This window comes from Rhinopithecus bieti, unplaced genomic scaffold (genome assembly GCF_001698545.2).
Source record: "Rhinopithecus bieti isolate Rb0 unplaced genomic scaffold, ASM169854v2 scaffold_8674, whole genome shotgun sequence".
Taxonomy (NCBI): Eukaryota; Metazoa; Chordata; class Mammalia; order Primates; family Cercopithecidae; genus Rhinopithecus; species Rhinopithecus bieti.
The window spans coordinates 525,008-546,724 of NW_016805883.1; the positions used below are offsets into that span (position 1 = coordinate 525,008).

The window sequence follows — 21,717 nt, forward strand, 5'->3', positions numbered from 1 at the left end:
GGTAGCTGGGTCTCTGCTGTTGCCTGAAGCCAGAAGGAAGCAAAGCCCCTAGACCGAGACCACATTTTGTTTTTCAAAGGAGAACTCTCCACCCCCACCAGAAAATCTCAGACATCCATGGCCTGGAACACAGACACAAAGTGACAAGCCAAAAATAAATCTGGTACAATATACATCTACATCTGTGAAGAGAGCCATAGACTGGGCTCTTCTTGGGCTGGTGGGCCAAAGCTGAAATGGAGAGTCAGATGGGTCCTCCGTTAGCTAAATGCAGACTAGCTGATCATTCTAGAGAGGCACCTGCTTTTTTTTTTTTTTTTTTTTTTTTTTTTTTGAGATGGAGTCTCACTCTGTCGCCCAGGCTGCAGTGCGGTGGCGTCATCTGGGCTCACTGGAATCTCCTCCTCCCAGGTTCAAGCAATTCTCCTGTCTCAGCCTCCCAAGTAGCTGGCTTTACAGGCACCTGCCACCATGCCTGACTAATTTTTGTATTTTTAGTAGAGACAGGGTATCACCATATTGGCCAGGCTGGGCTCGAACTCCTGACCTCCACCTGCTCTTTTTCACTGCCCCTCTACCTGGAATGTAGAGGTTGCTAGAGGCCATGCCCTTATGAACTATTTAAGTTCCATATTTGTTTCCCTTTTTTCCAAAAATAATAATGATAGCAGCATCACTGATTAAACATCAGTATTGAACAGTACTCTGTGCCAAGCACTATGCTATAAGCTCTTGGCATAAATGATTTTATCTTCCCCAAAATCAAATGAAGTAAGCACTCTTGTTATCTCATTTACAAGATCAAGAAATAAGACTAGGAGAGGCTTAGTAGAGTTGCTTAAGGCCATAGAACTAGTGAGACAGTGAGCCTGAATTTGCATTTAGGCCTGATTTCAAACCAATACTTTTAACCTCCACTCTCATGCTCGTTCCCAAAAGACCAATACTCAGACAAAGGCTTAGGAAATCGTCCAGAGTGATAATCTCCAGAGTGAGAGCTCTAGTTCTTGCTTCCGCCTCCCCATCCGCTACCCACCATGTGGCAGCCTGGTTCTCAAAAGGGCCTCACTTTATGGAGAGTTGGTTGGAAATCCTCAAACTCTATCTCCTATCTCTGTCTGACTTTGCTATTTGAGTCCATACTCTATAGCCCTAAATTTATCTAGAAGCCTAAATTTATTTTAAACTCAGCTCAGCCCAGGAACCTTATTTCCCTTCAGGTTTAGAGTCAAGGAGAAAGATTCATTTCTGTTTTACCACTGGAACGTTGTTGGTGGGGGATTAATTGTCGTCACTCCCATTTTAAATATTTGGTGTGTGTGTGTGGAGTGCTGAGAAAGAGTAGAGTAGCCCAAATTTGGTAAAGTGTCACCAGTGGTGCTGGTGCCCTATGGGGGCCAGGATTCTCTAGACACCTCCTACCCCTCAGCATTTGGAAACAGGGCACATCACGTCTCAAATAGCTAGTCTTCTCATTCTCCTCAGTTAGTGGATTCCAGGGAGAGTGAGTGCCCAGCTCACCAAGTGAAAGGCACAGAAGGATGTTGCCCATTGTATGCCCAGTGGCCAAGGGGGCCCCAAGTACATGCTGAATGGCTAGAGCCTCAACCATGTTTTGGGAGACAGTTGGGGGCAGAGTGGGCATTAAGCTATCTGCTGAGTCCAGGGTTGCTTGTCCTTGTCCCAGAGCCTCATCTGAGTTGAAAAAGGGAGAGGAGATGCTGGGCCTACACAGAGGTGGGAGATGCAGGAAGCTAATGAGGTTGACTGCAGGTGAGAAGATCATCTCATCTTCAGGATCTCTGTTCTATACCACCTGTAGGACAGAGGAGAGATAAAGCAGTAACGACAGTACCCACCTTCAAAATGGATGAGGAAGTCAGACCCAGACCCAGACTCCCAAAAATGGTCTGGACTCACTGGAGTCCAATCAATTTGTCATCAGATATTTGCAGAATGTCTGCTATGTGCCAGACTCATCTGGGCATTGGGGATGCCATGGTGAATCCTGCCCTCAGTGTGAGACCATCAACAGAAAAAAAAATACATGAGGAAGACCATCTGGACAGTGATAAACACTAGGAAGGAAACTGAAACAGAGTGGTAAGGGAGAGTGATTGAAAGGGACCATTTCAGTTTGGTTGTCAGGGGAAGCCTCTTTGAAGAGAGAACATGAGACCTGAGGCTTGATTATGAAAAAGGGCAAGTCATCTGAAGATCTGGGGGAAGTGCATTCAAGGAAGAAAGAAAAGCAACACCAAAGGCCCTTAGGTGGCAGTGGGCTCTGTGCATTTAAAAAACAGAAAGGCAACCACTATTGCTTGAGAGAAATGAACAAGTAGCTGAGAGGAAGGAGCGAAAGCTGGAGGGTTAAGTAGGGTCAGATCATAGAGGCCTTGTAACCACAGTAGAGAGTTAGACTTTTATTCTAAGTGTAATGGGAAGCAGGGAGTGACATCCCTCAATTAGCACTTTTTTTTTTTTTTGAGATGGAGTCTCGCTCTGTCGCCCAGGCTGGAGTGCAGTGGCACAATCTTGGCTCACTGCAAGCTCCACCTCCCGGGTTCACGCCATTCTCCTGCCTCAGCTTCCCGAGTAGCTGGGACCACAGGCGCCTGCCACCACGCCCACCTATTTTTTTTGTATTTTTAGTAAAGATGGGGTTTCACCGTTTTAGCCAGGATGGTCTCGATCTCCTGACCTTGTGATCTGCCCGCCTCTGCCTCCCAAAGTGCTGGGATTACAGGCGTGAGCCACTGCGCCTGGCCCCAATTAGCACTTTTAAGATCACTCAAGCTGCTGTGTGAATGGATTACATAGGGCAATCATGGTAGTAGGGGGACCAGTGAGGAGGCTGTTAGGTGAGAAAATCAGTGTCCACATCATTTGTCATCCAGACCAAGATACTTGTGCAGGTAAACAGGGGTGCCACAAATAATTAAGCAGGGACAACAGGCATAACCAGATGGTCTCTGGCAAAGTGGGACATATGGACACTCTGGATACGATAGACTAGGGCAGCAGTTTCCAAGGTGTTGTTCCTAGATCAATAGCATCAGCATCGCCTGAGAACTTGTTAGAAATACAAATTCCCAGGCTCCTACCCCAGCCCTTTGAATCAGCAACTTGGGATGGGCCCAGTGGTATGTCTTTTAATGATCCCTTTAGGTGATGCAGGCTAAAGTTTGAGAATCACTTGAGCTAGAGTGACAGTGGTGTGGCCAGACACAGGATATAGTTTGAATATGAGGGGTGAAAGAAACTAGAATGTGGAACCAGCTCTGTTTTTTGTTTGAGTGATGTGTATATGGTGGTGCCCTTTACTGCAACGGGAAGGACTAAGATGGGGAGAGGATGAGTTTTGTGAGGGGATTAAGCTTTTGTTTCAGATGTATAAGTGAGAGTGCAGACACAGGCCTTTCTTCCCTGGGCTACCTCTCAGAACAAGGAAGCATTCTAACAGCCAGAGGACAGCCAAGCTCTGCAGCTTTAGGCACTCTTTTCAGAGTCAACCTCCTTCTTATGAGTCCCCGAATTGAGAGAAGGGACTTTTCCCAATGAAGTTGCTCTGAGTACCACTTCAAGTCATGGCCCAAGAATGACTGTGGAGAAAAAGCAGAGCACTCCCCTCAGAGCCAAATAACTGGCTACTTGGGTGAAAACAGCTTAAGAAGGTACAAGTTGAGATGCTTTATCTAGAAAATAAAAATCTGGGCCTTGTCTTGGGAGTTCTCTTGGAGACCAAAACTTGCCGATGACAAAGCTCTGGCTGTCGTGAACATACCCCAGCCAGGACTGTCACAGGAAGTTCAGCAGTTTTAGCAGTTGTGCTCCAACACACAGCTCCTAGCTACAAGAGGAATCACTTTTCTATTTGGTTCTGGACTCCTAACTGGCACCCCATGCCTGAGCATTTGGTTTTTGTTTGGAGTACATGGGCTACATTTGCAGCAAATATAGGGAGTAGCAAGCCCTTATCCCTGTGCTGTCTGGTGCAGGGAATGCACACCATCAGTGACATCCAACAGTGCACAGATGAAAAGAGAAACAGGGAGTATATGGCCACCTCTCCTTGTAGTGGTGCTAGAGCAGGAGGAAGCCAGAGACAGATAGACAAGCTCTAAGTTCCAGAGCAAGGATTCTTAACTTGGACCTTTGGGGTTCTGTGGTGCAGTTGAGAGAGCCTCAAGCTTTCATCAGATTCTCAAGCCTAAGACTCCAAAAGAAATAAAGAACCTTTGCTTTAGACAGCAATGGTGCTCACACTTCAGTGTGCTTCAGATCACCTAGAGGGCTTGTTACAATATGGATGCTGCGGCCCAGCCCTAGAGGTTCTAAGTCAGTAGGTTTGGAGTGGGACCCAAGAATGTAAGGGGATGCTTGGCCCAGAGGCTACGCTTTGAGAACCACTGCTTTAGAGGATACCAAAAACCATGAAGAGTTCAAGTTCAAATTATGATCTTTCCATTTCAGACAGGAGTTCCAACAGATGCCATAGTCCTTGAAACCACCCCTAAGTCCCAAGGAACTTGAGATTTTATTTTTGGAAGAAGCCCCTGGAGAATTACAGACTCTGGACCTCTCCTTGAGGTCAGGAAACATCTGGGAAACAGCATTTTATAGGGTGCAGGAAGATGCCTCCAGAAACTTAAAAGCCCAAGCAAAACTGAGCTGAAAACTACATGGCTTTCTCTGGCTGATCCAATTGCTGCACCAATTGTTGGTGAACAGTGAGGTTTTGAGAATCTGGGCAGACCCAGATCCTCTCCTAGAGACTATCTCCTGATACTTGTTGAACTTGTGTCTGAAGCCACATGGGCTCAGATAGGAGGTCTGCTCTAAGGAAGAAATGGTGTCTGCTGCGGGATAGAATCTGGGTATAGGAAGGAAATCAACAACTCAACTAGACAGAATTCAAGAGCCTCATTCACAGAACCCTTTGATCAGGTCATTGTAGTAAGGGCGGGAAGAGGCAGGAAAAGTACTCAGGGCTGTGCTTACTTTAAGCAAGAGCAGTGGAGAGTGGCCTGGTAGGGCCATCTGCCAGCTTCCTTCAGACCTGCTCTGAGTAAGTTATTCCCCCATGAAAGGGGAGGGGGAAATGAAAATGTGGATTCATTCATGAATCAACCTCTGAAACAGGAAGTGTGGCTTTTGAGCTATGCAGAAGAATCCTCCTTTGCTCCCGGTAACATTGGCTTTGACATTCAGCTACATACATCCTTAGGGGAGGCAAAGTCAAAGTCAGGGAGACCCTACAAATTAAGGGATGAGGCGGCAACTTCATAGAGAAGGCAACATATTAGAGTGATTGAGACTGTGGCTGTGCTTTGCCATCATCCTACTTGGACTTGAATCCTGACCGTGGAGTTCTAGGCATGTCATTTAATCGTTCTGTACCTTAGTATCCTCATCTATAAATTGAGGGTAATAACAGTGCCTATTTCATAGAGTTATAGTAAGAATGAAGTAAAATAACCCAGGTAAAATGCTTAGCTTGGTGCCTTGAATATTTTAAGCACTCAATGTTTAAAAAATAAAGTGTGGTGAACAAGAAGAAATTTGGGATGGTGGCAATACAGACCCACCCTAAGTGACACTGCCAGAAACAGAAAGTGGAGCTATGTTACAGCTCCACAGAAGGCTGCTAGTCTCCACAGAAGGCTGACAGAGGTCTGAGGTGTGAGATGAGCACAGGGAGAGCCAGGATGCCTTTGATGGTGGGGTTAATTAGACAACCCTACTGGCTGTAAGGCAGTGATATCCTATTGTTTTAAGCCTTGCAATATTCAGTGAGTCTGTTTTGTGACATTTTCTCACTGCCAACCTAAGTGCCAAATAGCCTGACGTGAGGAAATCGAAGTGAATGAAAATCAATATTGGTAGGAAAATTGTATTGATGTCATTGGAAACACTCTGAAGATTTGCAATATTTAGGTAGAATCCCCAATTTCAGGGGAAAAACTGCGGCTCCTCCTCCTGAAGTTCTAGAAGGTGGGGTGGGGGTGCTGAAGTGAGAACAGTGGAGGTGTGTGCTGGCCCTCAGGTGACCTAGCAGGCAAACACCGAAAAAGAGAACTCTCTTTTCTCTGGTACTGAAAGAACAGGACCTCTTCCAGAACTCAGTACTCAAGATAAAACAGTCCTGACTGCTTAGAAATAAATTGTTCTTGAGACTAGGAACAAAGAAATTTCTAAAAGCCATGCAAAATACCGAAATAAATGATATACCACATGGTTAAATGAAAGTTAACATCCATTGGAGGTGGAGGTAGGAAGAGACCACCAATTACATCTTAGAAAAGAAAGACTGAAGAAAAATGACAAATAGTTCTGTTTAAGCATGCTGGGTTCCTTTCTTGAGGGGCTCCCCATGGTCCTACCAGCATTGCCTTGTAGTTCCGACCTGGCTGTCTGGGATGCTCCTCCTGTAGCCCTTCAGTAGGACCTCACCTTGGAGCCTCTTGCTGTCCAACTGACCACTGGGCATATTTAATGATGGTCCTATCTGGAGTCTTTAAAAGATGAAGGGCCTGACTCCTGACTTTTCACTCCCTTATACTTGCTGGGAGTAAATCATGACTGGAATTGCCACCACAAAATCCTGTGCTTGAGTCCTTCTGTCAGACAGGGACCCAAAGATTTATCTGATCTCTGCAGAGAAGAGAGCAGAATCTGGTCTCTTCTTCAGGAAGTAGTCACCTGTCTTCTGTGTGCACCCCCCAAATCAGAGGCACCGTAGAACTTAAGGAAACTGAAGTTTCTTAGGCATCCCACCTACCTCTCTAAAACAGTGGCACCCTCAGCTTTCAGTTTTCATAAAGCAAAGTTTCTCCATTATTTTTATTGAAGTTGGTGGTTGTCAGATGTGGAAGCTAGTTCATCCTTCTGTTCACTCCAAAGTAGGGATCTTTTATTTACTTTTTTCTTTTTTGAGACGGAGTCTCGCTCTGTCACCCAGGCTGGAGTGCAGTGGCACAATCTTGGCTCACTGCAATGTCTAACTCCCAGGTTCAAGCAATTCTCATGCCTCAGTCTCCCAAGTAGCTGGGACTACAGGTGTGCACTACCGTCCAGCTAATTTTTGTATTTTTCAGTAGAGATGGGGTTTCACCATGTTGGCCAAGCTGGTCTTGAACTCCTGACCTCCAGTGATCCACCCACCTAGGCCTCCCAAAGTGCTGATATTACAGGTGTCAGCCACCATGCCCAGCCAAGGAGGGCCTTTTTAGCAAGAAAACAAAACAATACTCATAATGAACTCTCTTGGGATTCCCCCCGAGAAGCCTGGAACTGTAATAATGTGGACTTGAGATAGCCTACGGACATGCATCAAGTGTTAGAATATAACTGCTGTCGTATATACTTAAGTAACATTGAGAGATTTTTCATAGTGTGATTTTTGCCAGGTTATCTTGGAGAACTACTTGCTCCAAGCATTCCTCATATCCAGCTTGAAGGTAAGTGAAAACATAAAAAAAGATAAAAGGAGAAAGCTACAAATAAAACTTCAAACTCTACTTAAAAAGGTTGAGGAAAATATATACCTGAGGCTTCTGAGGCCTTTGTTGGTTTTTAAGTTAGAGGTCAAAATGGGTGGTTCTTGTGGTCAGATAATCTACTCTTCTAGAAGGCCCCATTGAAACTATCCTGAGGGATGGCTCCTGTGTCTTGTTTTTATCGGTAGCTTCATTCACTGTCTGCCATTCCACTCACTAGAAAAACAGTTTTGAAAGAGATTTTAAACCGCAACCTCTATTTTCTAAGTGTTCAACAGCATAATAGGGCAACTATTAAAAATAATTTATTAGATATTTCAAATAACTAAGAGTGGAATTAGAATGTTCCTAACACAAAGAAATGATACATACTTCAGATGATGGATACCCCAATCATCCTGATTTAATCGTTACATTGTACGCTTGTTTCAAAATGTTACATGTACCCAATAAGTATATATAAGTAGTAGGTATCCATGATAAATTTTTTTAATTGTAACTGACAGGAAACAAAAAACCTTCCATGAGAATGGAGCATGATCTATGGGAAAAGGTTTTCCTTCTCTTCAACATGATGGCTAGGTTAACTGTCATACCACCAGAGAATTTTTTAAATGACCCAATATGCCAGGATAGGGAGGCCATTCACATAAAATTTTTAAAAATAAGCAAACCTATCGTAAAATAAAACAGAAGATAGAGTTCTCTAGTATGAGAGCACTTTTAATGCTTGTAGTCGATTAATGATCATAAGCAACAGGCAAGTATACCTGCTACTGAGTCCTAAAAACGGTTTCCACCTATCAAAAAAAAAAAAAAAAAATCCAAGATCGCAACCAGACCCCTTCCCCAAAAGCACTGAAACAAAAGACTGATCTGATTATACAGTCACATGAAAATAAACATCTTTATTTTTTGCCTACTTTATTTCATTTTTTTCAAATAAAATTTAAATCTGTACAAAGTATACTGTTACAGTATATATTTTGTAAGAATCAATGCCTAAAATAATCACAATACTTCAATAAGCAGTACAGCAGACCTCGCTAGTTTTCAGCTTTGATATTGAACAAACTCAAGCCGGCTGATGCACAACACGTTTGCTTGGTTTCCACATGGTGAGTTCCCAGCACTTAGATGGGAGAACATGACAGCAAATATGGTAATATTACAGCCCGACACACTGCGTTTCTTCATGTGATAATAACTGCACATATTTAATACAGAATGCTCAAATTTACTTTTTAAATTGCATTTGCTTACTTCTTAGTTGGCAAAATTCAGCATTCTTAAATGGGGTCCCCAAACAGTGCAAATTAATGATATTCTAACTGTATATTGGCACATCTCCAATAAGGATTAACTTGTAAACTCAAAGAATATCAACAACTTAGTCCTAAATTTTAACTAATATACATCTGGTCCATTTAACCAAAGTCATTTTGGAAAGATATTAAAGAACAATTCTATTTCTGAAAGGATATTGTTTTGATCATTCTTTAGAGAAGATAAATTTTAAATTGTCATTAAAATGTTTCACTATAAAATTTTACAAACTTGATTAGAAATTTCAAGATTATGATTAACAGCAGACAAATACAAACTGTATATTCCAACAATACCTATTCTTAGACTTTCAAACAGAGCACAACCATGTCAGCTGTGTTAACTAAAATTCTGAACAGTGTACTAAATTTATAAGTGGTGCTGGGTCTAGCAAGTGTAAATACACAGTATATTTCAATGAAAAGAATTGTCTTCTTTATACTTTATTTGTTTTCCCATAAGGAAACATTAATGTTTACATTCTTTAATAAAGTTAATCTTACATCAGAATATAACTTAATACTGTCAGCAACAGGGACCACACACAGTAAATAAGAAGCACATTTAAAATAAGTCTGATTTCACATAGATTAACATTTGTTGGTTAATAAAATATTGACAGTATTACAATCTTACAATATTTACAGTAAGAAAAATCTAGAGTAATATATACCTTTCACAGCAGGATTCCTTTTTTTAAAATTTCTTCCAGTTTGGGATTGTGTATACACGAAAAGCTCAAAATAAAGCAACTCTGCAATATAATCTTAAAATAATGGCTACTAGGGGGAAATTCTATCACAACCATTGAAAATAATGGTGACTTCTCACGGAGTCTGTGGCATCTGAGAACCCAGTTAATTAACCAAAGTCTTGCTCACATTAGCCTCAGTTACCCAGATTAAAGCAGAACTCCGGCCTTCCCTGACTGCTGAAAACCCAACAGATTTTCTCAACATGCTATAAGGAAAGAGGAAAAATTGGTTTCAGCTCACACCTCATGGCTGGAAGCCTCTGGAAGCCTCCAGCCAGTGCACACTCCCCGACTTATGCTAAAAGAGGGCCAATTTCATCCCCAAAGCATCACAAGAGTCCACCCTCCAACCACAAGGCACTCTGACACCAAACTCACCCATTCCTCAACTCTTGTGCCTTAGGATAACGCATGAACTTAGCCCATATAATACCAGCATCTCAGAGACTTGGGACCAGGGCAAAGAAAGAGACTAGTGTAGTTTGCACTGAGATCAATAAGAAAAATGGGAAGTGATGCACATTTCCAATTAGAATGACAAGAAGAAGACCCACATCCCTAAACTGGAATTTGGCCAGGGCATCAGAGTTAGCACCCCCTCTCTGAGTACCACTAGCGATTAGGATGTGTGCTCTGGGCCTCCTCTAAAAGAGAGCATCTACAGTAAGTAACACAGTATGGGACATTAGTTCTATGACGACTGCCAAGAAAGCAGATACAATTCTTGAATCTGGGGCTGTCTACTGCACCTGAGGTCAATCATCCAAGCTGTGACCTGTCCCAACCCTGCTTACTTTAAGATATCTGATGGGCACAGAGCACTCAGGGATATGGCTGCTGGCTACTTTGGACTCTAGATCTCACAGGTAATCAACAGGTATCTGGGATTGAATTAGCAAACTGTACCATAGCTCCTTAAACAGACACTGTCAAGTATGAAATCATGTCAAACATGAATCTTCACTGTCAGTTCAGAAATTGAAGTGGGAGTCTTCCCACATCAGCCAAGGTTATTTTGTCAGAACCTTAGAGGAGTTGGACAGTTTTTCATGTTGCAAGTGATTAGTTTACTTATTTCAGTCAAGCTGAATTGGCAAACCAGACTGATTTATTTAGTTAGCTTTGTTTTTTTGATTCTTATGTGTGTGCTAACCCAAAGCTGTTGTATTTGGGCTAAATACACTGACAGAGAAAATTCAAATGACAAAAGTTTTCAGCAAACTTCTGTGGCATTTTTTCTTTTTGGAAGTAAATGCAAGATCTAAAGGTATTTCTACCCAACAAAGTCTGTTTAAGTGTTTAATGTTATTTCCTTTTTGGTCCTATACAGAATGCTATGACTTCTATATAGGTCTGAATGCTGCTCCATGTAGATTCCTTCTGTATATCTAAAAATATATACTTTTCAGTAGTTCAATACATGGTTAATCTTCCCACAGAGGAAGATTTTTGTAATCACATGTTGCAAAGTAGAAAACATCTCCTTTCTAAGAAAGGAAATATACTTTCCTATTGTACACTTTTGAATAAGCCCAAAGGCATGCACCAAAAATCATTATTAAAACTAATACATGCAATTACATGGCAATAAAATGGTGTAGAGTTAGACTTAAAGCTGCTGCTTCTCAAAATTTTTTTAAAATTTGAAGAAGGACATTTGTCCCAGTTGTAGACTCCCAAAGATCGTTTCCCCCCCCACCCACCCCCTCCCACCCCCCTGGCATTAATGAGAGGAAAAGTAAAAAAGTATGCATAGAATCCTTTTAACTAATTCTTTACATGGGTAAGAAGCAGATTATATCAACTATCCCTATGTATCAACCTGGATTCCCCAAGTTTTGAAATAAAACCAATATTATACTGGTAAAATTGTCAAAGCGAATACACCCAAACAAATGTTACTAGTAAATAAATGTTCTACATAGAGAATAATTTACTTTGGTTTTATGCGCCTTCTCAAAAATAACACTAGTGTCCCAACGTCACCAAACTGATGTGTTCCAGCAAAGTTGTAAGGCAAATCTTTTTTTCCCTAGTGACATCTTGTTTCCCAACAGACAAAACTAAAATCTTTTGGTGAGGAAGGGGTTAAGATAATGGCTAACCCCTTGGCATCCTGAGCATTGTGGTTTATCAAACTCTACCCTGCTAGAAATTGTCAGGCACCCTGACCCCTGCCTTGAACCAGGAATGGCTCCCATGTCTAGAGATGCCCTGACTCCTTATAAATAGCTTTCAGAACTTTGCTTCTTTTTCCCTTCTCTCTGGATGTTATAATGTCTAACGAAGCTGGTTGCAATGTCACATTTTGCTAGTAGGGGTCACCATCTAACAATAATTCCAATATGAAAGGTTTTAAGCCAATAGTTGGTTCCTAATTTTATCAACGATTTGCACTAAAACTCTCTATAATTTACTTAGAGCAGAGATCTTTAACTTGGGTTTCAGAAGATGTGTGATGCCCCTGAGGTTGTATGCAAAATTATTCAGGTATGTGCATTTTTTTTTTCCTGGGTAGAGGATCCATCACACTTTCATCAGATGATCAAAGGTATCTGTGACCCCCAAAAAGGGTTATAGGGACTTAGAGGGATACCCGTAATTCATTTTATACCAGGACCGGGAAATGGGAGCAGAAAACTAAAATGGCCTCGAAAAGGCCAGGGACAAATTGCTGATCTTTTCCCTTTATTCACATTGGGAAAATAAGTGCTTCAAACTGGGAAAAATCATTAATTAAGCTGGTTAAACTCCATTAAAAAACAATCAAATCACTTTCTAAATTTTTTTCATTTTTGATATGTGGTAAATTTCGTCTCCAAGAAAAGGTTCAGAGACTGAATTTTTCTCTTTTCCTAAAGGAAATTTATACATAGAATGCTGAATATCATCCACATTTAAAGATCTGACAACATAAAAGTTAGATAACTCTTAATGATGTGAATCTTTAACTTATGATTTTGAGTAAAGGATTATCTAGAATCAAATATACACTTATTAACCTTCATTTGCCAAAATTGGTCCATATTTAGACAACTACCTGGCACAATTTCACTAGATAAACCTAAAATCTGGAAGTTAAACTTCTATCCAAAGTAAAAACAAAGCCATAAGGTTCCACAATTGAATTGGCCACAAACATTCACACTATGTTATAGAGGACTTTCTCATTTCAAATACATCACTGTTCAACAGAATTTGCAAACATAAGATCCAGAATGACTAGCAAAACATGCTAAGAGCATGTCAAAAAGTAAAACACCACCACCACCCCCCGTCCGGAAACACACTCAGGCATTCCAAAAATAAACCAGATCTGAAAAGAGGCCTCTCACTTGGTTTTAAATATGAGGTGTGTACAAAGCTATGAGAAAGGGAATATAAAATGAAATAACCAAATAACTTTCAAAAAATAATTTTAGCCAAAAACACGTATCTCTGTTCCATTGATAAAACTATCAATTAAAAAAATTTTTTTGCAATTCTGAACACTGTGTTGCATAATATCACCAAGACAAAAAATATGTTCACAGGTACACTTTTTGTTATTTTCTTTCTAGAGCACATCTTTGAGATCGTAAGACTGCATCTGGTTAAAATAAAGTCTCTTGTCCTTGCTTCCCTTCCCCCTCAAAGTGATTCAACCCTGAATTCCAAAAAGGAATATTCAATATAACAACTTCAAAACCAGTTATAACACTTAGACCATGAGGAAACTATATGAACATTATGGAAAACTACATGAAAGAGGGAGCTGCCACTTGCCACCCACTTCACTTCCAGCTTTTTAAGCATGTACCCAGCTAGACTCATACCTCACTGACTTCAGTGAAACAAACTAACACACCAAATCCAGGCCATCTCAGGCTAGAAGTTAAAACTCAAAGACATCATTTCATATACACACATATATATTTCCTATCCTAAGTTTTAACCTTGTATATTTAAACTGTTTAATAAAGCTCACATTTACAAAGGATTTTATTGGCAAATAAAGGCCCATATTAAAATTTTATCAAAACAAATTTTTGTTTTATACAGCTAACACTAAAGAAATATTTTCTTGGCCTTATAAAAAGTATATTTAATTGCTCAATATAAATTTTGACTCTATGGGTGTGGTGAATATGTGAAATTAGAAAAGACTAGAAACAAAAGTGAAAGTGACTAGCCTTAACTTTCAAAAAATCAAGTGCAAAGATAAATAGTGCAAATAATGAAAACTAGAAATTTTACAGGCAACTTTAGTCTTTCCTGCTTTTGCACTTTTACACATTGACAACTTTATAAACCCTAACAACTATATGCAGCATGGAAATGGGCTATCATTTATCTCCACTGACTAGACTTAAGGAAGCCTTTCAAAGACTTGTCTCACAGTCATTTAAATCACTAGTTCTTGACACAGGTTTGGGGATTCTCTTCTTTTTAAACAAATTTCTAAGGGAGAGGCTATTTAAGAAGGCTCTGCGTTGACTTAATGAGTTATAGTATATAACTATTATAATTTAAAATCTGACACAATAAAATGTGAAAATTATACTAAAGTGCCAACTCTACAAAATAAGCTATAGTAAAATAATCCTGCTATTGTTAATGAACTTGACATTTGTAAAAAAGAAAATTACCTTCAAAGTACAAAATCAGAACCACTTTTTTGCTATTTTAAAAGAGATTTTATCACTAACATACAGAGATGTGAGTAAAATGAAACTTCAAAGTAATCTGTCCAAATCACCAGGAATAAATCCGTACTAAATTCGACAACAAAGAGTTAATCCAAACGTACTTGAATTATGTAACTTAAAAACAAACATTATAGTAATTCTTTATCTTAAATAATTTAAAACACTACTGGAATAATGGGAAAAGAAATCTAAACACTATCAGCTTCCCTACAAAGGACATAAGAACCTCCAAAATGTACTAACTTATTTAATTAACATTTGCCACCACTGAACTCTTGGGAAAATACAATTTTAAAGTAAGAGAGAAAGTGGGGAAACCGAAACATGAGTTTGGGGGCTATGTTGTCTAATTTTAGAGATACAGTATTATTGAGGACCTCATAAGGTCCACAAGGTTAAATGGTTGCTATGGCTGCAAATGTGAAAGAAATAAAAAAGATACCTAAAATTGCAAGTTAGTGTTTTTACCTGGTTGTCTTCTTCTAAGAAATTTGTGTGGGCCAAAGTCTCAAAGTTCTATAAAAGCAAGGAATAATATGTGTCTTTGTGGAGTACAAAATCAAATAATTTGATCTAAGGACCATTTGAAAAGTAAAGGTAAACTACACTGTAACAAGAGCCCAAGAAAACAGATAATATGTGTGATAAATATTTCTGATAGTTTAAAAAGAGTAACTGTGAAAAGCTTGAAATTTTATTTTCTTTTCCTCAAAATAATAACTCCCCAGCACCCACTTGCCTTGACCAGAAAAGCCGTCATTCCACAATTGTGCTACTTAATTTGTCCCAGAAAAGCAGACATCCTATACATGAAAACAGACTTGTATAATGCATCATCATCATAACTCTAGCTATAGTAACTATCAATTCTCTCATAATCAATGAGGGACCCATTTTCTCTGGCTTTATTGAAACTTCCTTAGTGAAGATCAACTTCATTTCCTTAGCGAATAACTCTCATTCAGATTCCATCATAGTACCTTTTCCTACCTCTAGAAAAAATTCCTCCCACTTTACTTCCAAACCATTCCCTATATACCTCTCAAACCCCATCCACAAACACATTAAACAGCTCTCCTCGTCCTACTCTCCAATTTCCAAACCAGTAAGTCTCAGTTCCCAGTAACTTACCTAAAATACACATACTTCTTACTCTCTTCAGTTCACAAGTTTCTTAACATTAATTTAGATACCTTCAAACTGCCAGCTTAAGACCATGGGGAAAATAGCAATTGGAAAAAAACTGCCCAGTTACCTCATAATACTGAAATTGTTCTGGATCATCAGTTAGCTAAGTTCTAAGGCAGGAGTCAGAAATTTCTTTACTTCTCTCTGAAGAAGTAAGCTTGAGTGCCACTGGCAGGCCTACAGCAAGAATAAAAAAGGAGAGAGAAACAAAGAAAAAGGATAGGAGAGAGAAGATGCCAGATGTACACGGTAAGGAGGTAGGTCAAGTGCCACCAACAACTACTTGCATTGAAAATTGCCAATCTGCTCCAGCTGATTGGGAGTTTGACCCAAACTCAACATGTGTCTGATAAGTCATTAGCTGATGGCCACCACTGTTTGAGCTAGTCAAGATGAATAGGTAATTCACCTGTCCCACAACTTTAACTGCCACTTCACAATAAGGACATATTTTCTTAAATCCTCCTAGGATCCTTCTGTGTTAATCTACCTTAGACCAAAACACACACTAATGAGAGTATTTCCATGTTTTTCACAATTCTAGAATATAAGGACTTGTCCTTGAACTTGGAGGCCTCTTGAATTATTAAAGTGGAACCAAAATCAAGAAAATTAAACTCTTTAGCCAAAAACTTTTTCCATCTAATGTTACAAAATAAGCTAATTGCTAATAATGATCAAAACAATCTGTGTATTTATGAAAACATGAAAATCTTGTGATTCCAAAATGAGTGAAATACTTCTGATGTGTAAGAAGCAACTTTATTTTACATAGAGGATCACCACCATGTTTCTGCCTATCAACAGGACAATTTTCCACAAAAGCAAAGGACATCAGAAGGAAAAATACAAAACAAAACAAATACCAAACATGGGGACAAAATAAAAATGAATGAGTAGTTATGACATTCTTGTTAAGAAAAATGTTAACAAGTGACCTTTGCCACACTCGGCTTTCCTAAAGACATAAATTGCCTGGACCATTCAACACCAAAACTTGGTAGTTAGCTTAGCAGATTCACTGGCTTGAAACCAATCTATTTCTTTTTTCATCTGGTTGTTCTTGTATCATGAAGTTCTACCTGACTCATGCTAATTCTGGCTTATTTTCACTTAGCCTGTAATAATCAAATTTCTGTCCAAAAAGAACGTGTCAAATGGCCTATGCCTTAAATTTAGGTTTTGTTTTAGGATCAATTAACTTCTTAAATATTAATATTAAAATCAGCTTTTCTTAAAAAAATATATCACTAATTCTGTAAAGAAGACTTTAAAATAATTAATTCGTGAATAGCAGTGATCACTTTAGTTTTATAGCATACTTATGAATGGCCAAAACTTGGTTAATATGCAATGAAGAAAACAGAAATACTGTGATTTAAAAATTAACACCCTTTAACAAATCTACACAAATAACTTTGGTGAATTTATTTATGTAAGCAATTCCAATAAATTCTCTCTCCTACTTACTTCACTCTCAAGGAGATGTATCTATATACATATGCACACACACAATGCATATATACATATATATGTGTGTGTGTATGTATCTCTCCAAATTATGAAGATATTCAAATTTAGGGATAATAAACTATAAACGTTATACTCAGAGTTATCACCAACTATTCCAAACTTAAGTTGCTATAGATACTCTTGTTTTAGCATCCTTTTACGTAGACAGCAAGATCTCATTCTGATACTCAAAAGATTTTTAAAAGGGAAAAAAGTCATTAGACTTGGTATCTCACTTTTTATGGTGAAGAAAATCTTAAAATTATGTTCACATGTAAAATAAAATGAATTGTGGAGCTATGAAAGCTACTAGAGCATCAATTTCAGATAGCCCCCTTCTAAAATTATTTGGAAATGTGTGTGTATATATAACCTGAAAAAATGAACGGGAATATTGTAGACAAGAAGGTGAACCATGTGTGGAAGATAAAAATAATCATGCCCGTACGGTAGGGTCACAGGGATAGCAGATAACCCAAAATGTCATAAAAGAAAAATGTGTTTAGAAAGTTTCAACAGGGCCAAAACACAAAATGTTAAAAGCACAGAAACAAAAATGAATGAGATAATCCCCCCAAACATCAAGTTACATAATAGGAAGAAAAAAGTTGACACAGTATCTTTTAAAATATATCAAATCTTAAATGACTTAAAAAATGATATAAAGTGCTTGGGCCATCATACCCACCCAGATTCTCATTATCAACGGATTTATCTTTTCCCCTCCCTTCCACCCAAATTTAATTCAGTTTTCCTGAAGAAAAAGTACAGCATCCCTATATTAATAAGAAATGAAAACAGTGAGTACAACTGATATAGATCCATTGACTTTTATTACAAATGTACTTGATCACTTGGCTTCAAAAAGTTTAAAATCAATACCCTATTTTCTGTATGCCAGTACAAAGCAAACTGTTTTACAAATTAAATACCTAAAAATTTGACAAAAATATTAAAATTTGATTGAAAAACAATTAATAAAAATCCTTTAATCTCTAAGTTCAAAAAAAGGAGGCAGTCTTCCATTGGTTCTATTATACAATATTAATAATATTCACCATTTTAGAATAGGTAGCTAAATTATATCTTTCTGTTAGCATACAAAACTTAGACTTATAGATTTTATTTGTATATGCTCCAGTTAAGTTTGTGAATGCCATCTGATTGCAATATAACCAACTATCTTTAATTGAATCCTAATTTACACTTATTTAATAATTTGCATAGTTTGAAAGGGATAAAGGTTATTCTACAACTAATTATCATAGGCTATTACAGTGCTACTTTTCAAGGCAATAAGTATTTGCTCCCAAATGAAATTATCTGTCTCCTTTAGGCAGGGGTTAAAATTACTAGCAGCTTTCTCTATTACCTGAAAAATCATATTGGAAGTTATCCATCTCTAGATGTGAAGGCCTAAAAAAACATAATATACTTTCCGCTTTGAATCAAATTTCAACCCCTGCATGGGACAACTAGAAAGTGAGACTTTCAAGGTTTTTTATTTCCCTGTCGGTTTTGGTTTCTACTCTCCATGGCTTTTTGAGAAGCTGGAAAACAGTTTGTCTTTCCTGACTAGCATTGTCTTTTTTTCCATTTGGCAAATATTCATCTACCTCCAATCTGTATCTAGTAGAGGAAAAGCCGACATGGCTTTTCTTATGAACTTCCTTTGTTGTCAAAGGCATGTATAATGATTTCTACAGTTCTGGTTAGTTAACTTTAGCTCCCTCTGTGGCTGGATGACTGCTGCTTCGAACATCAGCATGATAAATAGGAGGCACAAATAAAAAGTAGCTTAAAAAAATTGGTGATTTAAAAGAAAAAAACAACTTCAAACACACAAACATACATGAGCATTTCAAATCTGGTGGCTGATCTCTGGATTAAATTACTTGACAGTGTCTCTCATTTTAAAGAACGTCAATATTGCAATGCAGTTCAAGTTTTCTTTTATACTTAGGCAAATAATACAGTTTAACCAAGCTCTTGGACCTTAACTGTAAGACAAAGCAGATCAATAAAAATAAGGCATACTTCTCAGGAATTAAGTTTTGTTTGCTTGTTTTTGGCACATTTGATCATACTGTCTTCTATGAATAACACATATGGTCAAATATACCACTTCCTTATTTGTTTCAGCACAAACAGGGTTTACCAACTAGTAAAATAAAAACAAGGAAAAATTCTAACATAAAACACTGATATATAGAACCTTGGTAAAGTACCGAGCACCTGGGAGGGTAGGGTAGGGAAAGGATGAAACAGGAGAGGGAAGACAAGGTTTGGGAGGGTGCTTGGGGAGGTAAAGTGAGATGCTTAAAAAAAGAGCATCTTTACAGTCACTTAGTCTTTTCTGCGATCACTTTTTAAGTCTTAAAAGATCTGCATGTGGATTTCTTTTTTAAACCCACTGACCATAAATCAGACACTGGTTTCAAAATCGTAGTAAGATTGTATTCAACTGTTTTAGTGTAAAGACAACTGCACAATACATGTGCTTCTTGAGCCGGTGGGATTCCAAGCAGAATCTGAAGTCTATAGGTAAGAAAGGCTTCACTTTAGGTAACTCTGGCCCTAAAGAAAACCTCATGAAAGAACTCGCATCTCAAAGAAAGGACACTTTGCCTAAGTTTGCTGTGTTTTTGTTGACTTGCACTACTTATTGCTGGCTACTATGAAACAGTGATCTAGGAGTACTCCAACAACCTGTAGTACAAGGCTTAACTTTAAGAAGCTATAGTAAACAAGAGACAAAATCAAAGCAATTCTCTTTCCTAATTAGTAACAGCACAGAGAATGCAGTCTTTTCCATATCACAGTTAAAGTACAGTGAACAAAACAGCTCAACAAACCTTAAGACAAAAAAGTGCAGGTTATTAATGTTTACATGCAGTTGATAAGCATTCCAAATGTCACATTATGCACTGTAAAAGCTCAACTTTACTATATGGAAATAAGAAAAATGCACCTCTAGGGAGGGGGAAAAGCAATTTAATCATTTCCAGTGATTTTGTAAGTAAAGAAACTCCTAACTACTGTACGGTCACCTCATATTTAACATTGTATGAATATTAAAAGCAAACAATTTAATGGGAAAATGCACAGTACAATGAAAATAGCTTGTTATTCAACACATACAGTAGATCTCAGTAACGAAGACAACACACTCAACCAGGGAGCATAAAAATATCAAATCAAAACCCAAAGAACCAGCAGAAAAAAAATCCTTCAAAAAGACAACTGTTTGCCTTCCTAGGCCAATGCTTTACAATATGAGAAGCACTGATACCTTCCCGCTCCTACAGGTGGTGTCTTATACATACAGCAGTTAGATCTATATGGCTGGATTTGCCAAGAAACAATTCCATCCCCAGAACTCTCTGTCAGACAAGACTTTTTTTTTTTTTTTTTTTTTACCAAAATACTTTCTACAGAATTCCAAACCAAAATGTACTGTTTAAGGCATCTTTTTTATAACATTTTCTCTTCACTCAAAGATGATAGTCATGCAGCAGTTTAATGATAAAAATATATTAATATTTTACTATACAGCAGCAAGAAGTTAGTTGTCAATTAAAAGCACACAAACATCTTTAAATGAAAACCTGTAAAAGACTATCGTTACAAACAATTTCAGTTTGGAGGACACCAGCTTGGTAAAGTGCTCTCCTAAACTTTGCATTTTCATACCCTACACCTTGAATATATGAGTTATAGAACATACTTTTGATAGAAGGCTTGTACACTTGGGGAACACAAATACACTTAGCATATAATGTAGCCAGTAATAACTAGCACCACAGCTACATGGAAATCCTTTACATACACCAACTTGGCTTTCACTTTTAAAACAAAACTCAGAATCCATGGCTCAGTAGGATAACTATAATTGTGTTGCTCTGCTTTTTAACAGGTCTACATAAGTTAACAGCACTAGCAAAAATCAAAGAATAGCTTCAGACCTCTTACAAGTTTAGGAGACAGTGCTAGTGACCACGAATAGACTCACTACCTGATGTCCAAGTACAGGTTCACTGGAAATTGCTGCACGTTAGTTAAGTTTTTAAAATCTTTCTACACATAATAAAAAAAATATATTATGAACGATACAAGTACATCTCATATACACAATAATGACAAAACGCCTACTCAAAGCAAACAGATGCAGAAAATATTATGGGAGATCTCCTTTTCTTTCTTTTCCTTTTACTATTTGAATAACTTTGGTTCCAACCATAAAAATCACAACTTAGCAAATTTCATTTAAATGCCTTTTTTAATAATTTCTTCATGTTCACAGAAGTTTCACTGACCATTTTTATATGTTTAAGGTCCAGATGCAATGCATATTGTATAAAAGAGAGCACTTATTGTTTACCTTGCATGAATTAAACCTACGTACCTTTAACTCTACAAACTTCTGCATAACATTTAGACAAAGCTCAGACACACAGCATGCCTAGCCCTCATATATATACACATCTCTAATCACAGGTATATAGGGTGTCAAATATACTATAATAACCTCCATGTAAAACAAATGAGAAAAACTAAATATTATTTTATACGTGTTACATAATATCTCTTTTTGTGCTAAAGTCCCCAAATGTTATGCTCAACATGAAAAAGGACTTTTTATATTAATTCAGCAAATATTAATAACTTGAACATTTTGCACCTTTTAATAATAATAGCTTAAACGGGGTACAAAAGTTCTTGGTTATTAGGGATAATAAACACTCAGTTC

At 38.1% G+C, this 21,717-nt stretch overlaps 1 protein-coding gene and 1 long non-coding RNA gene across 3 annotated transcripts; both read right to left on the minus strand.

The window, feature by feature from the left end:
• Window positions 1-842: 842 nt before the first annotated feature.
• LOC108530845 (uncharacterized) lies at window positions 843-21,596 on the minus strand. Of its 2 annotated transcripts, none has more exons than XR_001886000.1 (3): window positions 14,736-21,596; window positions 7,548-7,715; window positions 843-1,816 (listed from the first exon to the last, which is right to left on the minus strand). It is a non-coding gene; the product is annotated as an uncharacterized LOC108530845 (long non-coding RNA). The 2 variants fall into 2 exon arrangements; XR_001886001.1 differs by having other exon boundaries at window positions 846-1,816; window positions 15,399-21,596.
• IGIP (IgA inducing protein) lies at window positions 8,384-11,264 on the minus strand. The gene has a single exon (XM_017873916.1). The coding sequence runs from the start codon at window positions 8,712-8,714 to the stop codon at window positions 8,553-8,555; it is 162 nt and encodes a 53-aa protein (XP_017729405.1). The 5' UTR covers window positions 8,715-11,264; the 3' UTR covers window positions 8,384-8,552.
• Window positions 21,597-21,717: the final 121 nt, after the last annotated feature.

Excerpts from the sequence above, each read along its gene's own strand:
- IGIP (XM_017873916.1), bottom strand. The coding sequence starts at position 8,714 with ATGTGCAGTTATTATCACATGAAGAAACGCAGTGTGTCGGGCTGTAAT.